Below are 16,239 nucleotides of genomic sequence, written 5' to 3'. Positions count from 1 at the left end.
CCATTGACCTGCAAAGATAAGGAAAGGGAGCGGATGGCCTTTGCTTATCACTCCCACAACTCCTCAAGGGGTGAAGGCGGCCATGTGTGAGTGAGGAGAGCCAGGGCCTCTCCGGCCTCCCCCCCTCCCCTGGCAGCTGTCACCTGTCCCAGCCTGTCCTGCTCTCACGCGCATATATGGGCACGGCGGGACGGGCAGCTGGTGACGCAGCGCTGCTAAAAACAGCCCCGGCTCTGCTCGGCCCTTCGTTCAAACAATGTCCTCCAGCCCCAGCAACACGGAGAGCCTCTGATCGCAGCACAGCCTTGGACTTATTTCAAGGGAAATTAACCCCAACACCTCTCCACAAGGCTGTGGCCCTGAGTGTATGCCCCAGGAAAAGCTAGGGATGAGCACCTCCCTGAGCTACAAGTCATTCTCCAAAGAGCAGCAAACTATGGATAACCTGGAGAAGCAGCTGATCTGCCCCATCTGTTTGGAGATGTTCACCAAGCCAGTGGTCATCCTGCCCTGCCAGCACAACCTCTGTCGGAAGTGTGCCAGTGACATCTTCCAGGTAGGCTCCTTCCCACAGAGAGCTCTGCTTTCCAAGGACTGGCTGGAATGAATGGGAAAGAGTATTTTTTACGTGTTTTGGTAGATCAATTTTAACGGTTGGTGAGACAGGGTTTGGGGAGTGATTTAAGGCCAAAGTTGATGTATCGGGGGGCCAGGCCTGAACTCATAGCAGGTGAAAGTGCCACCTGTTGGCTGTGGTGACATGGCCAAACGTGAGCTGAGGAACTGGCTCCTCGCCCAGCAGTCACCAGGTGCTTTCCCAGGGGTGACATGTGGGAATTACCCTCTCATTGAGGATAGTGACAAATGGTTTCCTACCATTTGGTACTTTTGGAAGCGGCTTTCATGGTTTTTCATGGCCGTACCTCCCTCTCCTTGTGCTGCTTGGCAAGAACAGGCCTCCAACCCCTACCTGCCGACCAGGGGAGGAACAACTGTGGCGTCGGGAGGCCGCTTCCGCTGTCCCTCCTGCAGGCACGAGGTGGTCCTGGACCGACACGGTGTCTACGGGCTGCAGAGGAACCTCCTGGTGGAGAACATCATCGACATCTACAAGCAGGAGTCCACAAGGTAACAAGGGAATGTGTGTCCTTCAGAGGACATGGATGAGGTTGATTTAGTTGTTTTGTCTGTTCGAAAAGCAAAAAGGGATTTTGCTGCCATGCCTGACTCTCTGCTGCACCATGAAGTCAGCTCTCACTGGGGATAGAGAACTGTATCCAAATAGATGCTGAGCTTCCCTGCTTCCACTTACAGCAGAGGATTGGGCCATATTTAGTCACATGAGCAGCACTTACCTGTGCAAGCAAGGCCCTTGAGGTCAACACAGCTACTCACATGATTAAGAGAAAAGTATCTTCGTTAACATAATTTATTGCAAAAATGGTTCAGACAATTTTTTTTCTCTTTATCCTGCACATTCTCACGCCAAAAGAAGGGAAAAGATTTCAAATCTTATTAGAAAATCCTGAGGTACAGACAGTGCAAACAAGAAGAAAACTGAATTTCACCCAGAAGGCACCCTGCATCATAATGCCAAATGAATAATCTGTTAAAAATATCTCCATTCCTGTCAGTTTGGGATGTGAACCTATGAAATCAAGTCTTATTTAGGAGTCCATAAAAGAGAAGGAAGAGTGATCAACAATACATATCAGAGCTGTGTGGTTGTGCACAAGAATCAAGACCTCAGGGCAGAGGAATGGGTTAATTCTAAAAAGTAAGATTACTCTTGAATGGTAATTTCTTGCATTTTATGTGTAATGGATCCAGAAACAGAAAAGTGTTTTCTCATCTTGATTTCCTTGGGATAGATTGGATTCATGGTAGCACTGTGAAGAACTTAGTAGGGGGAAGGTAAAGGTAAAATCCTCTCCCTCTATTTTGCTCTTATGAGACCCCACCTGGAGTACTGCATCCAGCTCTGGAGTCCTTAGCACAAGAAAGACATGGACCTGCTGGAGAGTCTAGAGGAGGGGCGCAAAGATGCTCAGAGGGCCAGAGCATCTCTCCTCTGAAGGAGTTGGAGTTGTTCAGCCTGGAGGAGAGAAGGCTCTGGGGAGACCTTAGAGAACCTTCCAGTAGCTAGAAGAGGCCCACAAGAGAGTTGGAGAGGGACTTTTGAGATGGGCATGAAGTGATAGGACAAGGCTTTAAACTGCAATAGGATAGGTTTAGATTAAATACAGAAAGCAATTCTTCACTATGAAGGTGATGAGGCACTGGCACAGGTTGCCCAGAGAGGTTGTGGATGCTTTATCCCTGGCAGTGTTCAAGGCCAGGAGGGATGGGGCTTCACACAGCCTGGGCTAGTGAAAGGTGTCCCTGCCCAAGGTAGAGGTGTTGGAACTGCACGATCTCCCAGCTCCTTTCCAGCCCAAACCATTCTATAATTCTGAAATTCCATGGTGAAGTTAACCTGGCCCCAGGCCACCAAGCAAGGAGCTCTCACCCAGGGAAGCTGTTTTTTGTCAGCAGCATGGATCCTTAGAGTTGGTTCTGTATGGCAAAGTGTTTTGGTCAACTGGAAGGTGTAATCCTGGCTATGCTTCTGATCCCACTGCAACAAGGAGCTTGGTTTCCCAGGGACAGGGAGATGGCATCACTGGTGCAGGTGGACATAACCAATAGAGCTCAGTCCCTGGGATGGCTGAGGACACTTCCTTCAGCAGAGGAGAGCAGTCACCAGCAGAGAGAATGCTTTGGAGCCTGACAGTGGCTTTGGCCATTCTCAGCTGTTTGAATCTCTCTGACGGCTGTTGCAGCTGGGCATAGGTTGGAGCTCCAAAGCACCGGAGAGCACGAAGTTGGCTTAAAATTGTCCTTTCTGCTGCCCTTTGCGCTCCGTGCCAAGTAAAGGTCAGCTACCCCTGTGTGTGTCATTGATACTCAAATATTATTTTAGTCAGGAAAATCTCAGACGAAATGAATCAACAAAGCTGCGATGGTGGACTTTGCTTTTTTTTTCAGCTCACAGTTGTATTTAACTCAAAAAAAAAAAAAAAAAGGCAGGACCTCTTTCCTGTGTAGTTCATAGAAAATTGGAACAAAATACAGTTAAGTAGAAATGTAAGAATAGATTTAATAGATTTTTTTAAAATTCCACAAAAGTAAAATACATGATGAATAAAACAGGAAAACAGGAAAAAAAAAAAAAAGAAACATAGATTTGCTTATATATTTGTCCAAAAGATTTGCTCATTTAGTCTGTTAAGGTGCTTATTTAACCTACATGTGTGTCCTTAGAATGAAAGTTATTGTCAGGGTTACATAGTAGCAGAAATGCATAGCAGCATTATCTAAACTATTCAGCCCTTTGTGGGCCTCAGCTGCTTATCTCCCTCTGCCTTACATTCCTTGGGCTCCCCTGAGAGTGTGAGCAGATCTTTCATGGCTTTTCCTCATGCTGTCCCACTGAAAGAAAAAGTCAAGGAAAATCAAGTCTTCCCCACTTGTTCCTTTTGTACCAGTCTCTTCCATCCTGACAACTGAGGTCTGGCAGAGATACGTAGGAAGAAGGGTGAGATGTGATCTTTGCCTCCTTGTTCTTCCCAAGACAGCCCTTCAAATTGGCAGCATGTGTGATTTCCAGGAACCTCTTCCCCTGGAGTTCTCCTGTGGGTATAATTCACTATAAATGCATATGCCAGAATGAGGCCAGCTCCCATCTGCATTTCACATGAACTTGGAGTAAAGGGAGCAGGAGAGCAAGCTTTTACTCCTGCTTCGGCAAAAATAGCTTATTTCAGAAGGTTTGTTGTGGTTTTGGTTGTTTGCAGTTTCTTGGGGGGTTCTTTTGTAATTGGATTTTCTATTTGAATTAAGGAATTGGGGATTTTTTAATAAAAACTGGGGCAGGAGCTGGACTGAGGTTGGGAGATTCCACCTGAGCCCTCATATGCAGCCCCTCCTATTACTAAGTATCACATCATATGGTCTTTTATCCCATTGCTCATCAAATTCCAGCTGATGGCAGCATAGCCTGTTGCCCGATTTAGAATGTGTTAGCAACACAAGGGAAGAATTCTTCAAGCAGGAGGCAGCTTGTAAAAAGCTTTAAAAGACAGCAAAGGACTGAAAACAGTGGAAATTGAGTTGGCTAAAAATTAAACCAGTCTTTGAAAATCTGTAGGCCACTGATCACCTAAACTATCTGAGGAACATCAGGATCCCTGCTGTCACCAGGAAAGGGTAGCAACGGGAAGCTGTGACTTTTTGTGAAATCTGGCAGGTTCTAATGATCTCAGCTGGCTATTCCAGATCAAAAGGTGTTTTGGGCTTTGTCACCAGCTGAATCCTGATCAGAGAGGGTCAAGCACTCTTTCTGCCTTGCACTTACCAGGGAGAGCCTGAGGAACAGGCTGTCTATTCAGCCCTGAATACGGATGGAGCAGAGTGTGCAGCAGGGACCAGGCTATACTGAGAGCAGCCTACATGGGCTCTGTGATGGGCTGACGTCCTGCAGGGCCCCACTGCCAGAAGTTTCTGTCCCTGACACCTCTGGGGTTTTAGCCCAAACTCCCAAGGCAGGATTTGTCTCTAGGACAGGCTGCAGGAGCATCTGGGGATCTCAGACAAGCTGGGCCAGGGAAATGTGTTCCCTGATCACAGGTCACCAGGAGAGGAGGAGCCCCACAAGCTGTGCAGTCAAAGAGATGTGGAGTGAGATCATCTTGATCTTCTCCAACACTCCAGGAGACAAAGCCCCAAGCTCACCTACACCACTAGCTTTCTTGGGCTGGGCATTCATGATAGTAGTGTAACAGAGCTGCAGGAATCCTTATCTCCACAGAACTTCTATAGCCTTCTCATTTTCCAAGCCCCATTTCTACCCTGGGTATTGGTGGGCTTTTCATCACTTTTGAGAGGGTCCATGAGTGTGGCTGATTTTCAAGGACCACCTTCCTCCAAGGTCAAAACTGGTCTATTCCCATATACAGGAACTCAAGCAATGGTGACAAAATGCCTGTGTTGATTAAGAGGGAACTCCTGATAAAAATAAAACATTAAAAAAGAAGCAAAAAGAAGATGGACACTTGACTCAGAAAGATTTTGAGAAGACTCCCCAAGCACATGCAGATGAAATTAGAAAAGCCGAAGTCCACCTGGAACTGATTATGATGAGGGGCATAGAGGCTAATGAGAGTTTCTACAGCTGCATCAGCAGCAGAAGGAAGATTAGGGAAAGTGTGAGTTCACTACTAAATAGAGCAGGGCCTCATGCGACACAGGATGTGGAAAAGGCCGATGTACTCAATGCCACCTTCATCTCAGACTTTACTATTAAGTTGAGTTTTATGGAATCGTAGTACCCTGAGACCAGTGGGAAAGTCTAGAGCAAGGAAGACTCACTTTTGGTGGAGGGGGATCAGGTTAGAGAACATAAAAAAAAAACAACTGGACTTCCTGATGGAAGGCATCTATAAGTGGTGACTTACATTATTGCAACGTCACTCTCAATAATCTTTGGAAGGCTGTGGTAATTGAAACAGTTTCCTGTGGACTGGACTTCAGGAAAGGAGCTGTTCCTCCAATCTTCGAGGAATACAATGTGGAGAATCAAGGGCACTACAGGCTAGTCATGCACACGGGTCCCTAGAATGTATTTCATGCAAATCCTCCTGGAAACCATTTCCAAATATATAAATGACATGAAGGTGATTAGAAATAGTCAGCATGGATTTATGTAGAGGAAATCAGCATGACCAATCTGATAGCCTTTAATAGTGAGATGACTAACTCAGGGCATGAGAGAAGAGCAGTAGATACTGTTTATCTAGACTTTAGACACTGTCTCCTGTGACATCTTTATTGAAAAAATGTGGAAATAAGGCCTAGAGTGGACAGTGGAAAGCGAACTGGACCAAAAACTGGCCGTACTACCAGACTCAAAGGGTCGTGGTGAGCAGCATGGAGTCAAGTGGAGGCCAGTCATTAGAACTGTATGCCCAAGACTGATACTGTGGCAAATGCAGTTTCATATCTTCACTAATGACCTGACCATGCCTCATAGAGTCATGCAGATCCTCTCCATCCCCTGACCAGGTGCAGATACCAGGTGATGTGATGCCATAGGAAGGGCTAGAGCTGTCTTAGGATCCTCAGTAGAAACACTATCAAAATTGGATTCAGGATTTCAGTAGAGGCCTTTTTGGATTTGAAAAAATCTTACAGAAAGCATGCTTTCTAACAGCAGTGTTCCTAAGATCTTACTATGTTCTTAATTAAAGTGTGCTTCTTTATGTGCCCAGCAACTTTGCACTGCCTCACCAAATCACAGTCACAGAATGGTTGAGATTGAAAGGAACTTCTGGAGGTCATCTGGTCCAACCACCCACTGCTCAAGCAGGACCACCTGGAGCCAGTTGCCCAGGGCCATGTCCAGATGACTAATGAATATCTTCAAGGATGGAAACTCCACAACCATCCTGGGCAACCTGTGCCAGTGCTCATTCACTCTCACAGTTAAAAAAGTGTTTCCTGATCTTCAGAGGGTACCTCCCATGTTTCGGTTTGTGCCTATTTCCTCTGGTCCTGGCATTGAAAAGTGCCTGACTCCATCCTCATTACACCCTCCATTCAGGTATTTAGATAACCAAAGGTATTCATATGATCAGGGTCATTGTTAAGATTCCCCTGAACCTTCTTTGATCCAGGCTGAAAGTTCCAGCTTCTCAGCCTTTCCTCACAGGAGAGCTGCTGCAGACCCTTAATCATCTTCAGGGCCCTTTTCTGGACTCCTTTCATTATGTAAATGTCTTCATGTACTGGGCAGTACAGAACAGGACCCAGCCAGTTCTTCAGGTGTGGTCCAAACACAATTTCAATGGGAAAGCATAAGCCTTTGGCAGTCAATCACAGGCTTAGCATCTCAAAAAGAAGCATCCAAGAACTGGACATTTCAGCAAACCAACATTTCTCTGGACACCAGCACTCTTGTGGTGAATTTTTTCTGTTACTAAAGCCAAGCAGCCATTTTCCTATCAGCTGCTCTTTAATCTCCTATTTCAGAAGCAATCTCCATTTTAAACTTAGAGGTTGTGGTTTGGCCTTTGCTACCCCAACATAGATCTAGAGGATCCCATCTGAAGTCAGGGAGTGGTGTGCTAAAAATCTTTCCTTTTGCACTGCCTGGGGAGGAGACTGTAAATCTGTTTATTTCTAGTCTTCTGACACTGTCTTCAGGGCCCCACTAGTTCAGGGAGTTCTGCCAGGTTGCTTCCAGCTCTTTGCGGCACCTTTGAAGGTTGACTGCTTCTGACTGAACTTGCTTGACACTGTCACCTTTTTGCTCTATGTAATGTGTCTTTCATGCAAGTGGTATTGGACAGATTCCAGTGTCCAATAAACTTCTAGTAGTTTCTGGCTCTCATTTTGTAAATATTTGCAGGAGGAGCTGCTATCTCAGGCTTAATTAATCACTTTGAAATTCATTGTATTGCCCTGGCACTGGTGCACTATGACATGAATATATTAGGGGCTGTTTGCAGTAATCCACAAACAATGTAAAGCATTTTTTATAGAGGAGACACACCTCTTTTGACTAGCATTGAAACAATGCTGGATTTGACAAAGTGCCTTATCTTAACGAATGCTGGAAATCTGACCCAAATAACACAGGCTTTCTTAATTTCTTCAGATGTGTTTGTCTATTTTATTCTAGTATATCATGTTATATGGGAGATTACAGGTTTTTCTTATGGGCCCTTTAAATCCCAGGGCACTCTTGAATTTAAAAAAAAAAAAAAAAAAAAAAAAAAACCAAAAAAACCCACATGAAGGTACGAGACATTTTTGTTTCGTGCCACCTGGCTGAAATTAATTGTGTGACACCTTGTTTTGGTTGCTGGCCTAATGTAAAGGCTATAAGGACCCAGTGCTGTTTGATATTGACAGTCCTGACCAGGGCCTCACAAAACTCATCAGCAGAGATTTAGAGTTACAGGCCTAAAGGTTCATCAGCATCTACAACTCTTGCTTAAAATCAGCCTCCACCATAACAGCTTTGCTGCACTGAGCCAAGTGCACAGCAATTTGCATGATGAACCAGAAAGAAATTACATATGTTTCATATTTCAGACAGATGTTAGATAACATGCTAATTAAAATGCATGAGTAGTCTGAGTCCAGGCTTAGTGAGGTTATTTAAATTTTTAAATATGAGCAAGTGTTCTGTCACACTCCCAGTCACATTCCTCTTTGATATGGGAATCCCCATATGAAGTCATGTTGCTGTATTGTCGCCACATCATACTGTGTCAGGACATTAAGCTGTAACATTGTCTCTTTAGTCATCCCATGTGGCACATTTAAGTCTAAGCTGTATATTCAGTCAACCTTGGATGCTGGTATTCAAATGTACCATATTTCATGCTAACACTCTAAGTGTTGTTATCAGAAACTCGTAAGCACCATCTTTGTTTTAAACAAATGTTTTCTTTTGCAGACCTGACAGAAAGTGTGACCAGCCAATGTGCGAAGAGCACGAAGATGAGAGAATTAATATTTATTGTTTGAACTGTGAAATGCCCACCTGCTCCTTGTGCAAAATCTTTGGTGCCCACAAAGACTGTCAGGTTGCTCCTCTCACAAATGTTTACCAGCAACAGAAGGTAAATATCTTTTTGTTTCCCAAAGTCCTTGAATAAACTGACAGGACCATTAACAGGAAAGTATTCCTGTGAGCTTCCTGCAAGTTTCCAAAAGGGTCTGGGGTTGCCTTTGCTACTGTTGTGTGTGGCTGAAAGGCTCTTACAAATCTGTAGAAACTGTTTAGAAACACAGGAAAATAAAATTATGAGAGATCACACAAAAATATATTAAAATTTGTCCCAGTTTTGATGGGGAGCTGAGGATCATTCTTATGAGTTCCTAATCCCTTTTCTGCAGCGCTTTTAGATCAGACAAACAAGTGTATTTCCAACACTAAGAACTGGAAAGAGAACATACCATTTCAAATCAAAGAGTTGTCTATCAGACACTTTTACATTTAAGCATGCCATTTTTAAGAAAAGTTAAGTGAAAAACCTCCTCCTGCAAGTGAATGAAGGAATATTCAATAGTTGGCAGCACAGGATGTACCTAACATCTTCTGCCCTTGCTGTCACCAGTAAAAGACTTGTTTATTTTTAATACAGTGTTAATTTAAAACCTGACTCACTGGGTTATCCTCCTGAGATAAACAGCTCATTTTTCTGGAGGGCCCCAGTGGGGCAAGTAATCAGACAGGCCAAGTTTGCAATCCCAGCCTCCAACTTTGTCACACAGATGCATGTGTGTGTGTAAACTACAAATGAGGAATTGCTTTAGGAAAGGAGTTAAAAACATCCTTTTCAATCAAAAAAAGGTGGGAGAAGAAGGATAAGTTTCTTGGACTGAATCCATGCCCCTAGTCACTCATTTTGCATGGAGATTTGCAGACTGTGTCTTCCTTTCCAGAGTGCCCATGGAATGGGGCTGTCATGCCCAAGATGAGAGGCATAACCTGGAGGCTGCAGGGTGCATGCTTCAAAGGATCTTGTACAGAGCTGTGAAGGCCATGAACAGAGTTTTCTCTGTTACTACAGTGAAGTGCCAAAGGCACCTTGCAATCCCCAGGACTCTCCCCAAATTCCCTAGGACTGGCTTCTTTGTCTCTCTTAGGGTCTCTTAGGACCTCACAACCATCTTCATCCCCACACAGGTTATTTTCTTCCTCCACTCATTTCCCTCATGCCAGTGGCTCAGCCTCTACCTTCTTCTCTTTCTTTTCCCCTGTTCCCTCTCACCACAACTCCAACCCCACTGCCTGCATGCCAGGGACTCTGTAGCACCTTGGTTCCTCCAGGTCCGTGGGCCACGTCTTCTCTATTCAAAGGCCAAGAGCTACAGTCCTCAGGGAAATACCACAGTGGTGTGGCTAGACCCAGACACTGCTTAAAAAAAAAAAAAACAAACAAAAAAAACAACCCTCAAGAGTCTTTTCTTTCAACAAACCCATAGGAAATATTTGGGGGTTGTTGAAACAGCACTTCAAACAAAAGCATCTAGAAGAACCTCTTAGAACGGAGTGCCTTCCTCTTTCCAAACCACAGTTTCTTCTCCATTAAAAACTTCAGAATGTCAATGTTTTCATAGTGTGTTGAGGGAGGAAACAAATGTCAAAATACAAGCAGATATCTTGTGGGCACATAAAGCTCCAATTTTTCTCAGTTCTGGTGGAAAGACAAAGTAATATCCTGTGTACGGCTTATTTGTCTCCTGCGTGTGACAGCGCCTAACATCCTTCTGCTTGCTCTCCCCTTACTGCCTAGTCTGAGCTGAGTGATGGCATTGCAGTCCTGGTGGGGAGCAATGACAGAATGCAAGGGATTGTCACACAGCTGGAGGAGACCTGCAAGACAGTTGAGGTAGGTACCCCCTCTTTAAATGCTGTTATTTCAGTGTGATGTTGCATCTTTTAAATTTCTGGTAATGATGATTCTTTAACAGACCTCACTTGACCCAAATGCATTCCCACATTGTTTCACTAAACTGTTCCTCATGTACATCATCAAGATGTACTGCCTCAACCAAAGGGCACATCCTGCTCAGCACCTCTGACATTTGCTATTTGTTGGAGGATACAGAGTAAGGATAATCCATATCAGCAAGTCTTTCTCAATATTCTTAGTGGAACAGAATCTCACTGAAGTTAAAAGAAGATCTACTGCTTTTAAAATGCCGGTAACTCCCAACTCATTTAACATCTAAGATCAGATTCTAGAGCTGTAAAAAAACCTTTAGTCTGAAGTCTTACAGGTCCAGGGAGCTGAGCCTTAGTCTCAGCCACAGGGTAGGCACAGAATGGTTCACAGGTATGTCAGTCTTTGTTCTGTATTTGGTTTCTTTGCCTTCTGCAAAGGCAGCAGTGTTTTATTATGTTGTCCTTTAAGGAGTCTTGCTTTGTTGCTCATGGGAGAGAAGAGTTTGGGTTCTTACTGGACTTTCTGGTGAAGGCCTCACTCTGGAAGAGTTGGAATTAGTTTTGTGTTATTCAATAGCAGAAGTGACTTTCACTTCTTCTGAGAGCTTTACATCAGCAAGGCACATAAAAACATCAACTTTGACCAATCTGAGCATCACAGAACAATAGGCTGAAGGGAGTTCATATGAATTGATTTTGTGATCAGGATTTGATGAAGCATCTAGTGAAGGAGTTGCATCCCTCTCAGCCCAATTAGAATTATATTGACCCTTCAGAGCTGGAGCAGAAAGGAGAAATGGTAGGGGAAAAGAAGTTAATCCAAGATGTACAGATTCTAATTAGTACGAAAAAACAATTACAATCTATGTACACAATTCCGAGCAACAAGGAACAGAAAATGTCTGAGTTTGTTTCAAGCAACACAAAATCATTGGCCCAAGTAAAAGAGAGAGTACATTAATGGCAGTCAGAACTTTGTCATTGGGAAGCCTTCACGCTGCAAGGATGAAATTGGCTGCTATCAGGACTTTGCAGACAGAAACAAGCCTTTCAAGTAAGGCTTGAATTATACAAAAGGAAAAGCTTACACTCATTTAAACTGAACTAGCTGAACCAGAAACAAATCTTCAAACACCTAGTCTGAAGTATGGAGAAACACTGTGCTAAAAATACCTTAAAAAATACAACAGTTCCTGAAACTAGCTTCCTCAGAGTCATCCACTCAGTTTAAAATCTAACTTTTAAAGTCAAAGCCCAAAGAAAATGCATCCATTTTACCTTCAGACGTTTTATCAGGCTTTTCACCTTTAAAGTCAAAGATTGCAGAAAACAGATCTTAGAATTTACCTTGGCACTTCCATGTTACATTTCAAGCAAATCACATTTCCTACTATGCATGAGCTTTGTCTGAATTGACATCAGTTTGTCCTTGAAGATGAGAAACTACAGCTGGAACTCAGAAATGTTTACACATGGAAATAACACAATCCAGGATTGTCTCCTCTTTCTGCTTAGCACTTTGCAGAGAGCAGTAAATACCTGCTTTAGCAGAAAATACATGATCATTTTACTTTTAGCTGGAATAAGTAATAGCCCACAGTTCTACATTTAGCCACTGCTCCTGTCCAACCTTAATAACCATAAGAGCAAAAAAAAAAACCTTGTACAGATTTTAACTGATTGAAAAGTAGACCTAATTCACATATTATACTGAAAATTGAGAAAATAATATAAAATGCTAAATACCAGAAAATTATAATCAATAATTAGGTTCTGTTTGGCTCTGTAAATGAGCCTAATAACAAAGCAAAAATTACAGTGTTTTTACAAATGCTAAGACCATAGACCAGTAAATACAGGTCCTTTGGAACAAGCAATGAGATTCATGCTCAGTAGCAAGGACTCCTTTCTTTTTGATGTAGCTGTGCTTTAAAAAACAAAAAGGCTGAGAACTGACATGCAAAGTCATGTATTTGTTAACCTTTTTCATTATGCAGAATCTGATTAGAGTAATTCCATCAGGCAGAGACTTCATATGGGAACTTTTTATGCAGAAAGAGACTATTTCAGAAATATTTCAGCATTTGCAGTTAGAAACCTGTTTTGCACTCTCACTCTTGAGATTCACAACTCTGTAATATCTGCTGGCAGGAAATATTATCTATTAGTTCTTAAAGACAGGGAAAGATTTCTCAGGGCATCCTGCTATCACTTGCTTGCTCTTCTTCCCCTAACACTTGTCCTCTGTGCCAGATGACAAAGATAGCACACAACTGTCTTGAAATTAAGGTTGTTTTACAAGTTATCTGAATGACATTTTGTGGGGAGAAAGCTAGGAGAGGAGTGGGAGAAGATTATTTGAGGTCTGAACATAGAAGGACGCTCAGAAACCATGACTCACTTGGTTCAAAAACTTCCTTAACCCCACCGTGTAATTGCACTAATCAGAAATTTCTGGGAAGTGACAAGGACTCCCAGAAGGGCAGGACGGGCCTGCACCCCCTGCAAGGAGTGCCTGTTTAGCCTAGCCCTCCTCCTTGGGAAGCAGAGGTGGATACTTGGGTCAGTGCATCAAGATGTGCATTCAGATCCCTCTCTACCCTCGTGTAGACAGTGATTTTTGGCCAAATGTAGATCTTTGAAAGTCTTTCTCCTTTGACTGACAGAGAGCAGGCTATCACCTATTCACTCACAGGAATGAGTTCTGGCTGGAAGTCAAGAAAAAAGTGTGATTCTCTCTGACCAAGTGCTGTGAATAATAAGTCTTATCACTACCAAAAGTTCTGTGGGACTGTTAATAGTCCTGTGCTGCCAGAATCTCAGCATTATGCCTCAAGGGACAAAGATGAAGAATCGATTTAGCCTCTGTTCCTAGGAAAGAGATTTAAATAATCACCACCATCCTCAACCAGGTCTAACCACAATAAGGTTATGCCCTGGGGCACACAGATGACTCAGGTACTTCTATTTGGTAGACCTCAGACATGATGTATAATCTGTTCCCCATTTCCTCCCCATAAATCCTCCTTTACAAGTGCAGTTTGTTCTTTTTAGAGAGTGCTCAATGCAGCAGTCATCAAACCCATCCTCCTAACTCAGTGAAAGATGCTGTTGTCTGGTTGGAGGGACAATAGAAGTGTCTCAAGAAATGATGTGAAAATCAGTGCCTGAACATACGGTTGGAATCTGATTCCTCCTTCTTGTCTTTGTGCTTCTGTCGCACACCATTTCCTTTGCAGAACCTCTACCTCATTCAGTGCACAGTAAATGGAATATAATGGACACCTCTTGTCCAAATAGAGTCTAAGAGGGCATATGTGAAAATCAAGCCCAGCCAGGATTGTTCCAGGTACTCTGGTAGAAAAAAGAAAATTCTCCAGAGCTGTTTGAGATGCTGGCTCCTTTTAAAATCATTCTGTCCACGCAAATGGACCCAGCTGCTAATACGGTGGGAGCTTTTACTCTTTCTGCTGACTTTGATGTATCACTATAGACACCATAAATACCTTTCTACTTTTTTTAGCCTACTCACAAGTTATACAATAACCTGTTTGGGGGCTTTCAGTGGCTTGAAACTCAGAGTTTGAGAAGAGTTTTTAAACTTTCATTCCAACAGCTTGGACTTTGAAAATTATAAAAGTCTCTGGGGTCATTCAGAATCCTTTGCACTGTTCAGAAGGAGGAATTTCTTTGATAAAATGCTTCCAAGTAACTGTAAAAATAGAAACCCTTTTAAGAACATAACATGTTTAACATAAACCAAATGATTCACAGGAGTGCTGCAAACGACAGAAAGAACAGTTGTGTGAAAAATTTGATTATCTCTATTCTGTACTGGAAGAAAGAAAAAATGAGATGACACAAATAATCACTAGAACCCAAGAGGAGAAACTGGAACACGTCCGCTCCCTGATGAAGAAGTATGCGGATCACTTGGAAGCTGTGTCAAAACTGGTTGAATCAGGAATCCAGTTCATGGAAGAACCAGAAATGGCCGTGTTTTTGCAGGTATAAAGTCTGTAAATAGAGATAGAAAAAGAATGATGGGTTTATTGATCTAGTATTTACTCATTTCTCAATTGTAGGCCCATTCAGAGTTTGGCTATCTTCAAGTGAACATTTATACAAATTCATTTTTTAAACACCTGACAAATAAGCTCAGACAAATAACTACTCTTCTTGTGAAAAGTATCCAAATGAAGAACACAAGTATTTGCTATTTGCACCAAAATATACTATCCTGTGTATGAATTTCTGGTCCCCATAAAAGAAATAGGAATTTTAACCTTTTCGAGCTAATCTATATTTTCCCATCAATATCACGCGGGAACAATATGCTTATGTGTACATGAACTTCAGAGAATTATAGGCTTCAATTGTAAATTGACAAAATTATTAACTTTTCAATGATTTATGAGCTAAGTTACATTTTTACACCTTTACTAATTTTTTTCTTCTGTTTTCTTACTATAAACTTAAGAGAGGTGAGGGAATTAGCAGCCTGTACAATGAATTCATTAGTGTAGGATTTCTGTCTTCCAAGTTTACAGTTCTTCTGTATTAGAGGCTGGAAGGGCATTTTCTACCAAACAAAACAAAACAAAACCAAAATAAAACAACCAACACATACTTTCATCATATAATTGCCTTTGAAGGGTACAATATTCTCCTGAGACAAAAAGAACTTTGTCTCTCCAAAAGGATGCCCTCATGGATAGTCAAGGATGTAATTACTGTGACTAAAGAGGGTAACAGACAAAATGCTTTCCACCACAAACACAACTAAAATAAAAGAGGAAATGTATTTCCATTTGAAGTTTTTTCACCAACTGTGCATATTTCCCATAATATTCACGTTTTAATTAAAACACTTTTGAAGAACTAAAAAGTTTATTCAGCTGTATACTAATTACCATCCAAATTCCATCTCATTTCTAGATGTCATTTATGAAATCCTTATTAGTGCTTTTACAAGCTGCCAGTGTAAGAATTATTTCTCAATGTATAAAATCTCTGAAAAAAATTGAATCATTTGAGAAGTCAGTTATTTCTTTTTTGTTTCCACAGAATGCCAAAACATTGCTACAAAAGTAAGTATTTAAACTTGAGACTCTTGTTTTTTATAATCACTTAAAATTCATAAATTTCTCTTCAAATCCAATGCCAATAACCAATCTCTATTTTAGAATTACTGAAGCTTCTAAAGGATTTCAAATGGAAAAAATAGAGGATGGGTATGAAAATATGAACCAATTCACAGTGAACCTCAGTAGAGAAGAAAAAATCATACGAGAAATTGATTTTGACAGAGGTATGTAATTTATTTCACCAAAATTTATTTCGTAAAAGAAATCTAATCTGTGTGTGATTCACATGATGATACTGAATAGGAAACCTTGAATCAGATATTTCTCTCTAGGCCAAAATGTAACTTGAGCATTATGTATCAATTATATTCAAATCCAGGTTTATTTCTCTGAAATGCTAGAATGGCCCTGCATATTTTTAGGATAACTAATGTGATTATACTGAAGAAAATCCAGTGCTAGAGGCCTCCCCCTGGAAACCACCTGAGCCATGACTGCAGACCACAGGGTATGTCAGATGGCACAAAAGCAAAGGTTTGACCAAGACTGACAGTCTGGTTTAGGGATGTTGGTATTTCAAACCTCCAGTCATGCATTGCAAAGCCCTGACCTGGTAAAGAATTATGAGAACAGCTTCAATGGCATTAAAAC

General features: G+C 42.1%; 1 protein-coding gene across 4 annotated transcripts in view; it reads left to right on the top strand.

Moving 5' to 3' along the window:
* The first annotated feature begins 275 nt into the window (after positions 1-275).
* Positions 276-16,239, top strand: part of TRIM55 (tripartite motif containing 55) — a 36,281-nt gene continuing 20,317 nt past the window's right edge. For all 4 annotated transcript variants that reach the window (XM_066180537.1, XM_066180531.1, XM_066180520.1 and 1 more), the window contains exons 1-7: positions 276-556; positions 956-1,128; positions 8,504-8,669; positions 10,350-10,445; positions 14,276-14,509; positions 15,569-15,591; positions 15,688-15,812. In XM_066180537.1, coding sequence (XP_066036634.1) covers positions 368-556; positions 956-1,128; positions 8,504-8,669; positions 10,350-10,445; positions 14,276-14,509; positions 15,569-15,591; positions 15,688-15,812 — 1,006 coding nt within the window. In that variant the 5' untranslated portion in view covers positions 276-367. The remainder of the gene's footprint in view (positions 557-955; positions 1,129-8,503; positions 8,670-10,349; positions 10,446-14,275; positions 14,510-15,568; positions 15,592-15,687; positions 15,813-16,239) is intronic.

This window comes from Chamaea fasciata, unplaced genomic scaffold (genome assembly GCF_029207755.1).
Source record: "Chamaea fasciata isolate MVZ Bird 193981 ecotype frontalis unplaced genomic scaffold, bChaFas1.0.hap1 SCAF_1, whole genome shotgun sequence".
Lineage (NCBI taxonomy): Eukaryota > Metazoa > Chordata > Aves > Passeriformes > Sylviidae > Chamaea > Chamaea fasciata.
The sequence above is the reverse complement of the archived record's forward strand: the minus strand, read 5'-3'. Positions and strand labels throughout refer to the sequence as shown.